General features: G+C 37.3%; 1 protein-coding gene across 1 annotated transcript in view; it reads left to right on the forward strand.

Moving 5' to 3' along the window:
* CAMSAP2 (calmodulin regulated spectrin associated protein family member 2) overlaps positions 1-13775 on the forward strand; it is a 170943-nt gene that overhangs the window by 110868 nt on the left and 46300 nt on the right. Inside the window, exon 4 of the mRNA XM_007941100.2 lies at positions 257-340. Within this exon, the coding sequence (XP_007939291.1) occupies positions 257-340 (84 nt within the window). The remainder of the gene's footprint in view (positions 1-256; positions 341-13775) is intronic.

A 13775-nucleotide genomic window follows, 5' to 3' on the forward strand; every position in this document is an offset into this window, starting at 1 on the left:
TGGGAGGGGAGCTGTTGCATTGTGGTAAACTGTGGTCTATGACATGAGACAAAGTGTATGTGAACTGCTGTATGGAAAGTGAATTTGCTCTGTGAATCTTCACCCAAATCAAAAAAAAAAAAAAAAAAAGATGAAATTTTCATTTGATTAGTATTGATATTTGACATCAGGGACATCTGACATAGGCATTTTTAGGAACATGTTATTCTATTGTTAAATGTGAGTATAAATAGAAATTAATATTTTTATATTTAAGGTGAATGAACATTTGAAAGACATAATGGAGCAGGAACAGAAATTGAAAGAACAACACACAGTTGAAGCTCCAGGAGGTCAAAAGGTAAATGTTTCAAAGAAAAAAAAAGTGCCTTGATGAGGCTGTAGTTATGTTCACATGTGTGTATAATTTTGGGAAACAATGATCATTTCATTAAGTAATTTTTTAGTGATGTTAACCATCCCCTAGATAGCCATAGTAGCCACAGTGGCTCCAACAGTGGGCTCTGGTATAGCAAGGATTTTGAGGCTGGCACAGGACTGGGCAATGTTTCGTTCTGCTGTGCATCAGGTCACTATGAGTCAGAGACGACTCGATGGCACCTAATGACAACAAAGATAGCCATGCCATAAACACTAAGTAAATTGAAGTACAAAGTGAAGGTTAATTGGATGATGGTGTTTATGAAAAATTGTTTAGAGCTTGATTTCTGAAGGTCTTTTGGCAAAAATAATGGTTGTGCCTCTGTTTGGTAGAACTTGTGAAACAAGAATACAGTTTCAAATGTATCAGCTTTTATAGTGACCTGCAGTAAGACCAGTCTTTAAAACAATCTTGCAGATATTGTAAGTTTTCATATTGTTATTCTGTGAAGAAAGAAAAAGTGTTAATAGGATTCATTATTTAAAAATTTTTGAACAGGCTTATAGAATTTTCTTTGAAAACTTAATTGTGAGTTTGTCATATACTAAGACAAAAAGTATATTTTCTACAGTATAGTATGGTTTATATCTTTTAACATTTATTATCATCAGAACCCTTTAAAAATGTTGTATAGCATTAAAATTGAGGTATAATAAATTATAATTACTCAGAGATCTTATTTTCCATATGGATTATTTAAATGTCTTCATTTTTTCACAGTACTTTTATTTATTCTGGCTGATGGAACTAGTCAGTAATACTTCATGAGAAGAGAAAGACAAAAAGGGAAAAAAGGGGAAAGCTCTTTGGTGTACTGTCAACTTCAGTAGAAAAGTTTTGTGGAGGACCACCTAAAATTTTGTCTAAATTTAATGTTTGGAATCACAGTGATTTCCCCCAGGTAGTTTACTTACTTACTAGCCCTGGAAATGCTATTTATGCTTAATCCTTCATCTTAACTTTGTTGAGGTCCTTTCCCTTAAAGATAGATCAGAATGGAAATTGGCTCTTTTCCCATCACACCAGATTGCATGTTCTGTTTCCCTGATGTCAACCAACTTGTGTCTTTTTCTCTTCCCTCTCAGTTCCCCTAGTCTGTCCTTGTTACTTTCCTTCCCTTTCTTCATCCCATACCATAGAAGTTGAAGCCTTTGATTAGAGATACATATAATCCTGCTTCCAAGTTTTACGCATGGCTTAAGGTTGAGCTTTTAACCTTGTCATGGAATAAGTTTAAGATGACATTGTCCTAAATTATAATGAAATGAAATTTTCTATAGAAATTTTTATTATGTATAATATATGTAATAGTTAAATTCTTCAGTATTGCATATGAATTGTGCAAATTTGTTAAGAATTCATTTTTTTCAGCAACATAAATGGCAACTGTACACGTGGATCTCAGTGGATAGAATACACAGAAATTAAATTGACTGTATCTATGGTAGGAGCCAATGGAGAAACTCAAAATCATCAGTCGGAACAAGGCCAGGGGCCAACTGCAGAACAAACCATCAATTGCTCATATGCAAGTTCACATTGAAGCTGAAGAAAATTAAAACAAGTCCATAACAGCCACAGTTTAACCTTAAGTATATCCCATCTTTTAGAGACTATCTCCAGAATAGATAAGATGCACTGAACACTGTGACCGAATAACAGACGAGTTGTGGGATGACATCAAGGACATCAGACGTGAAGAAAGCCAAAAGGTTATTTAAAAGACAGGAAAGAAAGAAAAGACCGAAATTGATGTCAGAAGAGACTCTGAAACTTGCTCTTGAATAGAGAGTAGCTACAGCAAATGGAAGAAATGATGAAGTAAAACAGCTGAGTAGAAGATTTCAATGGGCGATTCAAGAAGACAAAGGAAAGTATTACAATGTAGAGACCTGGCGTTAGAAAACCAAAAGGGAAGAACATGCTCAGCATTTCTCAAGATGAAAGAACTGAAGAACAAATTCAAGCCTCAAGTTGCCATATTGAGGGATTCTTGATTGCAGACATGCAATCAAGATATATTGATAATTACTGGTGATTGGAATGTGAAAGTTGGAAACAAAGAAGCAGCATTAGTAGTTGGGAAAATATGGCCTTGGTGATAGAAATGACAATAGAGATTGCATAGTAGAATTTGCAAGATCAACGACTTACTCATTGCAAATACCTTTTTTCAGCAACATAAACAGTGACTATAATGAAATGTGTGGGATTATAATGAGATGTGTGGGATGACATCTGACCTTGCCAGATGGTATATATACAGGAATCAAATTGACTACCTCTGTGGAAAGAGGAGATGAAGAAGCTCAATTTTGTCAGTCAACACAAGGCCAGGAGCTGACTATAGAACAGACTGTCAATTACTCAATGCAAGTTCAAGTTGAAACTGAAGAAAATTAAAACAAGAGCCAAAATACAACCTTGATTATATCTCACCCGAATTTAAAGACCATCTGAAGAGTAGATTTGATGCATTTAATACCAGTGACTGAAGACCAGACGAGTTGTGGGATGACATCAAGAACATTATACATGAAGAAAGCATAAGGTCATTAAAAAGACAAGAAGGGAAGAAAAAAACAAAATGGATGTCAGAAGAAACCCTGAAACACTCTTGCTAAAGGCAATGGAAGAAATGATGAAATAAAAGAAATGAGCAGAAGATTTCAAAGGGCAATTTGAGAAAGCAGAGTAAAGTGTTATAATGAAATGTGCAAAGACCTGGAATAAGAGAAGAATATGCTTGGCATTTCTCAAGCTGAAAGAACTGAAGAAAATCCAAGCCTCGAATTGCAATAATTGAAGGATTCTGTGGGCAAAATATTGAATGATCAGGAAGCATTAAAAGAAGATGGAAGGAATACACAGTCACTGTACCAAAAAGAATTGTTCAACATACAGCTATTTCAGAAAGTAGCATATGATCCAGAATCAGTGGTATTGAAGGAAAAAGTCCAAGCTTCACTGAAGGAATTGGCAAAAAAGCATGGCACCAAGAATTGACAGAATACCAGTTGTGATCAATTGAGATGTTTCAAAATATGTATGCAATGCTGGAAGTGCTCACTGATCTATGCCAAGAAATTTGGAAGGCAGCTACTTGGCCAGCTAGCAGGAACAGAACCATATTTGTGCCCATTCCAAAGAAAGCTAATCCAACAGAATACAGAAGTTCTCATTGTTGTTAATATCACACACAAATAAAATTTTGCTGGAGATAATTCAGAAGTTGTTGCAACAGTACATCAGCAAGGAACTGCCAGAAATTCAAGCCTGATTCAAGACAACTTGGAAGGAGGGATATCATTGTTGATGTCAGATGGATCTTGGTTGAAAGCAGAGAGTATTGTTATTGAGTATGCAAAGGCTTTTAACTGTGTGAATTAAAACAAACTATGGATGTTCTGATTACCTAGTGCCGCTCTGACAGGAATATACCACAAATGGAATGCTTGAACAAACAGAAGTTTATTCTCTTACAGTTTGGAGACATTAAATCCGAGTTCAAAGTGCCAGGCTCTAGGAACTGGATGAAAGCCCCTCAACCGTGGGGTTCAGCTCTGCCTCCTGCTCCCAGCCCACTGGGGCTAGAGGCTTTTCTTCACTCAGACAGCTGTTGGCTGCTGAGACTGACAAACCCAAGGTTGACAAGTAAAAAAGCACAGTCCTGATGTTACCAAACCACACGACAGGCCATTAATTTAAGTCCATTGAAAGTCCCAAGGTTGGCAGAGCATGGCAGGCTGCTGAACAATGACATATGACTACATGCAGGGTCCAAGCGTGCCATAAGCTAGAGACCATTCCCAAAACTTCTCCTTATATACAGGAAGCAGACCACATACCTAAGGCAGCTACTCAGCTGCTCGCAGTAGATTCCACCATGGAGTTGATGACCGGTCTCATCATGGGGAATACTACATCCAGTTGCCCAGCCACTCAACCAGGCCCAGCCAAGTTGACATACAAACTGAACTACTGCAATGGATAACTCAGCAAAGAATGGTAATTCTAGGACACTTAATTGTGCTCATGAGGAACTTGTTCACAGACCAAAAGGCAGTTGTTCAAACAGAGCAATAGGATACTGTATAGTTTAAAATGAGGAAAGGTGTGCATCAGGGTTGTATCCTTTCACCATATTTATTTAATCTGTATGCTGAGGAAATAATCCAAGAAGCTGAACTATATGTAGAAGATTTGCAGCATTGGGATTAAAGGAAGACTCATTAACAATTTGCATTAAGCAGATGACACACAACCTTGTTTGCTGTAAGTGAAAAGGGCTTAAAGCACTTATTGATGAAGATTGAAAACTACGGCCTTTCGAATGGTTTACACCTCAACGTGTAGAAAACAGAATCCTCACAACTGAACCAACCAGCAATATCAAGATAAACAGAGAAAAGATTGAAGTTGTCAATGATTTCCTTTTACTTGGATCCACAGTCAAGCCCTGTGGAAACAGCAGTCAAGAAATCATAGAACATATTGCATCAGGTAGATCTGCTGTAAAAGACTTCTTTAAGGTGCTGAAAAGCAAAGTTAACACTTTGAGGACTAATGTAAAAGGACATCATGCTTAGTGAAGTAGAGGGTCAGTGAAAAAGAGGAAAATCTCCAACAAGGGTAGCACACATAGGCTCAGGCATAGCAATGATTTTTAGGATGGTGCAGGACTGGGCAGTGTTCTGTTCTGTTGTACATAAGAGTTGCTAAGATTCAGAACCGACTCGGTGGCACCTAATAACAACTTGGATTATGAACAAAATGGGCATTTTTATAGCTGACATTTAAAAACAAAAACAAAATAATGCTGTTGAGTTGATGCTTATTCATAGTGTCCCTATAGGACAGATTAGAACTGCCCTATAGGGTTTCCAAGACTGTCATCTTTATGAAAAAAGACTGTCACATCTTTTCTTCTGCTGAGTGGCTAGTGGGTTAACACTGTTTGACCTTTCGATTAATAGCCTAGCACTTAACCACTGTGCCACCAGGGCTCCTTATATATGTTGACATAGCATCCAATGGACATTATTTCTGTAGGGAAGAATGCCATTCATATTCTAAACAACCTTTTCATAGCACCTGGCCCAAGCCGCTGCAAATATTAGCCATGCAACCAATATTTGTTGAATGTGTGAGTGAATAAATGAAAAAATTGGATTTATTTTTACGTACTTGGATGAGTAAACATTTTTAACTTAGCCACACAACATTTACACCTTCATTTTCAAATGAATGTTATCCTTTTTCCATTGTTAATATTTTTTGTGAAAATAAGTGTTAATTGTACAGTCTGACTGCAAGTACTGGTGTATCATTACAAAGAAATAAGCTCCCAAAATCAACTAAGGGCAGAAATCTTGCTCCATTACCTAACAATTATTGGTATTTAATATACCTAGAAATGAAATCAGTTTGTTCTTGATTTTTAATCCTGTGAAAGCAAAATTCTTGATCCTTTTCTCCTTTTAGGAATGAGAGAGAGAATGACTTGTTCTTTCTTATGACTATGCAGTTGGTAAGAAATTGCCATTCCTTCCACATTCTTCAGCTAGCTTGCCTAGTGAAGCATACCCAGCTGCCTAGCCCTGTAGGCTATTCCTAATCTAGTTTTATCAGAACTCATGCATTGGATAATAACATAGCTTACTTTTGCCCTTACCCAGTTAGTCTCAACTCACACGTTCAAAAGCAATGGAAAAATAAAATTTGTTTTATAAAATTTCTTTTTATAACCATCTTCTTGATAAAATATATGCATATATTGAGGGATACTTACACTGTGTATTATTAGTGTTAGATCAAGATAAAAAGTTTCAAAGGTATTTCTTTAGGATATTAGATTCTTTGGTGATATTAGATTCTCATTGGTTGGTTGGTTGGTTGGTATCCTAAGAGGAAGGAGGATATGTAGATGAAAATCTTATTTTAAAGATTCTCTTCCTTAAGGAAGAGTGTGTATGTGTTGTATCTGTGTGATCATGTGTACATCTTAATGTATGTTTAATAGTGTGTTAAAGTAATTTTTCTTAGACATTTTAAATAGTGCCATATCCTAGGAAAATGTTTTGTTTATTTTCTCAATTTATTTATTTTGCTTTTAATCATCTTTTTGACTGTAAAATAGAATTGCTAGATAAAATACAGGATGCCCTATTAAATTTGAGTTTCAGGTAAGCAGCAAATAATTTTGTAAATATAAATATGTGCCAAGTATTGCACAAGCATCTTGTTTTTTATTTGCTAAATCTGTCAGCCTTCCTTTAAGATCTCAATAGTTTATAGTCAGTAGGACATTCAGTCCAGCATGCATTCTCTTAAAGAGTTTATATAAAATGTGGTATGGTAAGAAGAGCACTGGACTTAAGTCAGAATAGTTTTGCCACTAACTAGCTTCATGACCTTTACAAAGGTACTTGACTTCTCTGGGCCTCATTCCCTTTCTCTGCAAAAGTTGGAAGGTTGGATTAAATGGATCCTAAATTCTAGGAATATGAAGAGTCTCAGGGAACTCAAAACGAAAGTTTAGTAAGTAGTTAGTTATCATAAGCTTTCTTGTAGGTATGTTATTAGTAGATTTATGATAACTGTGGGTATGAATTAGTTAAGAAGACCTTCTAGAGGATTTGGGGCTTAACCACATGGTGATTTGGTTGGGGAATAAACATGAACAGAGACCCTAAAGTTGCAGGTGGAGGCACATTAGGGAATTAGTGTGTGTAGACCAGTGTGATGTAGTGAATTACTTAGTATAACTCTTCTAGCCATGGTTTTTGTGACTCCCACCAGGTGACTGGTGGACCTATGCAAATGTGAAGTGCTTGTGGCCCACCAAGGGGATTGGATTGTTTGTCAGTAATCTAAATAAGGTACATGGCACCCTTGTGGGGCTGGGACCGTGCAAATAAAGTATGCTGTTGTTATTGTTGTGTGCCGTCAATTCAGACGCGATTCATAGCAACCCCTCCTTGGGTTTCTGAGGCAGTATCACTCCGGAAGTAGATTGCCCCATCTTCCTTCCAAGGAGTGGCTGGTGGGTTTGAACCGCCAGCATTCTGGTTAGCAGTCATGTGCCTTAGGCACTATGCTACCAGAGCTCCCAAAGAAATGGCCCGGCTACCTAGCAGGGAGCGGCTGATAGGTTTGAACCGCCAGCCTTGGGTGTGGCAGCTGACTGCCTGAGGCCCTGAGGCCATCCCCTAAGGGCCAAATAAAGTATGTTGATGTTGTTGTTGTTGTTGTTATGTGCCGTCGAGTATATGGAACTCTAATGTGAGGATTGGTCAGTTTTGCCATTCTACTAAGCTTAAAATGAGCCATCCCAGTGGCAGAAAGGGGAGAATCTGACTGCCGTCAAGAGAGAAGAGCAGGGAATAGAGCACTTCCTTGGACCAGAGATCCCTTTGCTGACACAGCAGAGACTGCAGAGGGACAGAGGCAGCAGGACCAAGAAACTGGCACAAGACAGAGCAACAGGCTTCCCTGCCCGTGGAGCAGGAAAGCTGAGTGCCTTAGGACAGGAGTGTTGGTGGCAGAGTGGGGTGCCTCTTGGGACACCTATTGGCAAAGCCAAAAGAGCTTTAGGACACTGGGCCGACCGAGCAGGACAGAGACTGAGGCCAAAATGAAGCATGCCTGTGGCACAGTTGAGAAGAAACTGTCCTAATTGAAGAACTATATCATGAATGGTTTTCTGATCCTAAAATGTAACCTGTTACTTCCCTAATAAACCCCATAATTGTGAGTATTGTCTGAGTTCTGTGTGGCCATTGCAATGACTTATTCAACCCAGCAGAGAAGTAGTGAGTGCCATGGGAGGGACGGTTTGTGTCAATAAAATAGGATGGTAAAACCAGTTAAAAGGGTGGCAGCATGCCTGACCTCTGCCTCATAGGAATCAGCCTTCGTCTGATGTTGCTGAAGGTGATTGTATCTCCCCTTCATGAAGTTAGAGGAGGTCAAATGATGCCCCCATCCCCTTTTTGCAATCAGTTTCACAGAACAGTTTTTGAAAGAGCTTTTAATTCATGGTATGTATCCCTAAGTTTAAAATGCTGTCTGTTTATGAGTGAAGTTTAATATTTATCAAAATGTTAAAGATAACATGTCTATTCAGTGTGATGTTTGCTGCTTTTTAAAGAGAAATATTTTTGAGGCATTTTACATGGAGTGGGAATGGAATGAAGGAATTACTCCTGGAGAAAAGACAATTACTGAACTCTGATTGCTTTTCACTTGAAGATGTAGTATTCACAATAGATTATACTTTCCCTAGTGAAAACATAGGTGACTGGTTATACATTTTTGATTACTTCAGCCCATGTGAATTTCTTCCTTGACCAAAGTTCCTAAGCAATTAAAAACTGTAACCCACTTTTTCTGTTTTCCCTTGAACGCTATTTCTTTGAACAGTAATACTTCAAGATACTGTGTGAAAAAATGGTTCCGATGTTAAATATATTTGAGAAATGCTACCTTGTCTGTGCCACTTTAAGAATGTTACAATCAATTTTAGGACATGAAAAGTCCAATCAAGAAGCCTGTATAGCTGATTAGCTCATTCTTTTTCCAACATATTTGATCTTTGAGTTCTTTTATGAGTGACACATACTGTCATCTTACAGAATTAGTGTTCTTTGGAACATATTTTTGAAAATACTGATTTGTAACATATAACTTTATATTTATCCTATTTCATACAAAGGAGCTCTGGTGGCATAATGCCTAAGGCATTTGACTGCCAACTAGAAGGCTGGTGGTTCAAACCCACCAGTCACTCAGAAGGAAGGTTGGGCAATCTACTTCCATAGTGATACTGCCTCGGAAACCCAAGGAGGGGTGACTATGAGTTGGGTCCAACTCGATGGCAATGAGTTTGTTTTTTTTTAATTTCATACATGAAGCTCTGGTAGCATAGTGCCTAAGACATTTGACTGCTATCCAGAAGGCTGACAGTTCAAACCCACCAGCCACTCCTCAGAAGGAAGATTGGGCAGTCTACTTCCGTAGTGAACTTCCGTAGTGATACCTCCTAGGAAACCCAAAGAGGGGTCATTGTGAGTCGAATCTGAGTCGATAGCAGTGAGTTTGGTTTTTGGTATTTCATACGTACATAAATATGTCAAACAAGCATTTACTACTCTAATATATTATTTTTTGATACATCATTTGGTTTGACTCTTAGGTTTACCTTAGTTACCATGGAGGTTAAGTGCCCTTCTCATCACATATATCAGGGGTACTTGATACCAGCATGACTTAGCACTGGTGATGTTAATTTTGATCATTTGGTTAAGTGTGTTTATCAGGCTCTCTATTATGAGGTTACTATTTTCCCTTTCCATACTCTGTTCTTTGGAAATAGGCAAGTCTAACCCATATTTTAAGGGAGAAAAATTAAACTCACTTACTGAATGGAGTTTCTACAAATACTGTTTGGAATTCTGTGAGGGAGTTTCATGTCTTCTCCATTTATTTATATATCCAGTTGTTCATATATATTTATGTCATACTTTAGGTTATAATCTAATACTACATTATTTATTTTGTTGCTCAAATTGTTCCAGCTTTGGCCATTGGGAGCTCATTAAGTTTGGCTCTTGTGTCCCTTGGATATCCCCCTATTCTTTTGTTTTTTGAGTGCTTCCTTACTTTCTGGCACTATACGATTTTCCAAGTTCATCTTCTTTTTTCTCCATACTTCAGCCCTAAAATCAGCTCTATATTTATTTTGATGCTTAAATCGTCCCAAATTAGGCCAGTGGGAACCATTTCAAGCTGACTTACTTACTTACTTCCTTTTTGATAGGCCCTCATCTGACGATCTGTCTATCTGTTCATCTGTTAATTGATTGATCCAGTCCTTTTTTTTTTTCCTTAACCCCTTCTTATATTCTAATTCAACAAGGTATTTCAAGCTCATGTTGTACCTTGCCATAGTCTTAGAGTCAGTTATTTCTCTATGTAGTCTTGGTTTTTATTGGTGAGATATGGTATCTAGAAGGTAAGTTTTGTGTGCTAAGTGGCTCATTGCTACTAGGGTGGCATTTTTTTGTAGGCCCCTTGTCAGATGTAGTAGACAGAACTCAAAAAGAAATAAATTACATACGTCCGTGAATTCATAGTTAAACCTCCAATTCTAGTCCCACCCCACATTCCACGTTCCATATCTGAATCTTCCTTCTACAATGAAAACAACTCAGGATCTCAATAACATCAGTGTATTGACTTACTTGTTGAATGCTACAGTATGTATAAAATAATTCCAAAATTGCTATGCCTATACCAGTACAAAAAATTAACCTTCCAAGAAAAGTGTAAGATTGTTTACAACTCTTTTTTTCTTTACATTGATGATACATGGTAAAAATACTATGTTCTAAAGTTAATTAGGTTCTTTTGTTGTTGTCTGTTTGTTTTATTTCCCACCTTCATTGTGTTTATGTTATTTTTTTGGGGTAGTTGGTTCTGTTTTCATTCCATTTTAGTGGTCTTTTTTACCATAGCATTATTTAATACTTACTTATTTAAGTATTTTTGAATATGTAGAACATAATTCTAAAAATTAAAAGCAAATAAAATATGTAGTCAGGTTATCACTCCTTCCCGACCTTTTCTACATCTGTCCCATGCCTCACCTCTCAGCAAGCCTTGTACATAGCTAGTTTCATTGCTTTCTGGTTTATCCTACCGATGTTTCTTTTTCAATGGGTATAGTCCTTCAATTCCTGGAGCCTCAGTTGTCACCAATTCCTTCAGTGCAGCTTAGATTTCTATTCAGTACCATTGGTTCTTAATGTTATACTACCTCCTGAAATGGTTGCACATTGACCAATTCTTTTTGGTACAGTGACTCTGAATTCCTCCCATCTTTTTCTTTTTGTCTTAGTCATTCTTTTTTTTTTTTTTTTCTACTTTCATTCTTGTAAAAACATACACAACAAGATATTTGCCAACATTACAACCTTCCTCATTTACAGCTCAGGGACATTGATGACAGTTTTCATGTTGCGCCACCATTATTGCTGGCCTTTTCCAAAATATTCCACCACCATTAGCATAAACTCAATGCTTTGCAAACAAAAGCTTCCCCTTTCCCCTTCCCTCCTACCCCTGGTAACCACTAATAACCTTGGTGATACATGTGTATGTATAATTTTTTTTTCAACCAATCTAGGAATTTAGCCTCCCCTCCTCTCCCCTCCCATCCCTAGTAACCAACAAAGTTTCCTTACATGTATAAACTTTTCCTTGACTTTTTATAATAGTGGACTAATACAATATTTGTCCTTCTGTAATTGACTTATTTCACTCAGCATAATATCCTCCAAGTTCACCCATGTTATACAGTGTTCTGCAGATTCTACAGTATTCTTTAGGGTTGCATAATATTCCACTGTGAGTATATACCACAGTTTGTTTATCCATTCCTTGGTCGATGGGCACTTAGGTTGTTTCCTTCTCTTTGCTGTTGTTAATGGTGCTGCACTGAACATGGGTGTGTATATATCTGTTCGTGCGCTGCTTCTCACTTCTTTAGGATATATAGTTAGTAATGGGATTGCTGGATCAAATGGTCTTTCTGTTTCCAACTTTTTAAGGAATTGCCGTACGGATTTCCACAGTGGTTATATCATTTTACAGTCACTCCAGCAGTGTATGAGAGTCCCAATCTCTCCACATCCTTACCAGCATTTGTTATTTTCTGTCTTGTTGAACTTTGCTATTAGTTCAGGGTGAGATGGCATTTCATTGTTTTGATTTGCATCTCTTAATGGCTCTACTTCTGTAGTGATACCGCCTCAGAAACCCAAGAAGGGGTCACTATGAGTCGGATCTGACCCCACGGCAGTGTGTTTGGTTTTTTTTTTTTTTTTTTTTTTAATGGCTGATGATCACAAACATTTCTTCGTTTGTTTGTTGGCTGCCTGACTCTTCTTTGGTGAAGTGTCTGTTGATGTCTTCTGCCCATTTTTTAACTGGATTGTTTCTTTTTGATGTTGAGCTGTTGGGGTTTACTATAAATTTTAGAGATAAGCCTTTTGTCCGATATATCATTGCCAAATATTTTTTCCCATTGTGTAGGTTCTCTTTTTACTCTTTTGGAGAAGTTTTTCGATGCACATAAGAACTTAATTTTCAGAAGGTCCCAGTCATCTAGTTTGTCTTCTGCTGTTTGTGTATCTTATCAAGCATGGGTAATGCTTGATAGTCTGTTTATACCATAAATTAGGGCCCCTAAGTTTGCCCCTTTTTTTCTTTGGTGAACTTCATAGTTTTAGGTTTCACATTTAAGTCTTTGATCCACCTGGAGTTAGTTTGTGTATATGGTGTGAGGTATGGATCTTGTTTCATTTTCCTCCAAATGGATATCCAGTTTCATCAGCTCCTTTTGTGAAAGTAACTATCTCTTCCTTATTAATGGATGTTGGCCCTTTGTCAAAGATCAGCTGACAATAGGTCATGGATCTATTTCTGGGTTCTCATTTCTGCTTCACTGGTCTGTGTGTCTGTCATTGTACCAATACGAGGCTGTTTTGACAACAGTGACTGTGTAGCAGGTTTTGAGATCTGGGAGTGTGACATCTCTTACTTTGTTGTTCTTCAGTAGTGTTTTGCTTATCTGAGATCTCTTTCCTTTCCATATAAAACTAGTGGTTGGTTTTTCCATGTGTTTAAAGAATGTTGATGGAATCTGGATTGGGATTGTGTTGAATGTATAGAATGGTTTGGATAGTATTGATATTTTCATAATGTTCAGTTTTCCTATCCATGAGCGTGGTATGTTCATCCATTTATGTAGATATCTTAGATTTTTTTTCTTGAAGTAGCATTTTGTAGATTTCTTTTTATAGGTCTTTTGTGTTCCTGGTAAGAGTTATACCCAAATATCTTATCTTTCTGGTAGCTATTGTAAATGGTATTGATTTCCTTATTTCCTTTTCAGAGACCTCTTTGCTGGTGTAGAGGAATCCAACTGATTTTTGAATACTGATCTTATATCTGGCCACTATGCTAAATCTTTCAGTAAGTTCCAGTAGTTTTCTTGCTGAGTCTCTTGGGGTTTCTGTATATATAGGATCAGATCATCTGCAAACAGGGATAGTTTTACTTCTTCCTTACCAATTTGGATGCCTTTGATTTCTCTTTCATGCCTTATTGCACTTGCTAGAACTTCCAATACAATGTTGAATAGAAGTGGAGATAGAGGGCATCTGTGTCTGATTTCTGTTTGCAAGGGGAATGGTTTCAATCTCTCTCCATTGAGATTAATGTTGGCTGTTGGTTTTGGATATATACCCTTTATTATGTTGAGGAATTTCTGTTCTATTCCTTTTTTTTT

This window comes from Orycteropus afer, unplaced genomic scaffold, assembly GCF_000298275.1.
Source record: "Orycteropus afer afer isolate SDZICR_OR568_19922 unplaced genomic scaffold, OryAfe1.0 scaffold00075, whole genome shotgun sequence".
Classification (NCBI taxonomy): domain Eukaryota; kingdom Metazoa; phylum Chordata; class Mammalia; order Tubulidentata; family Orycteropodidae; genus Orycteropus; species Orycteropus afer.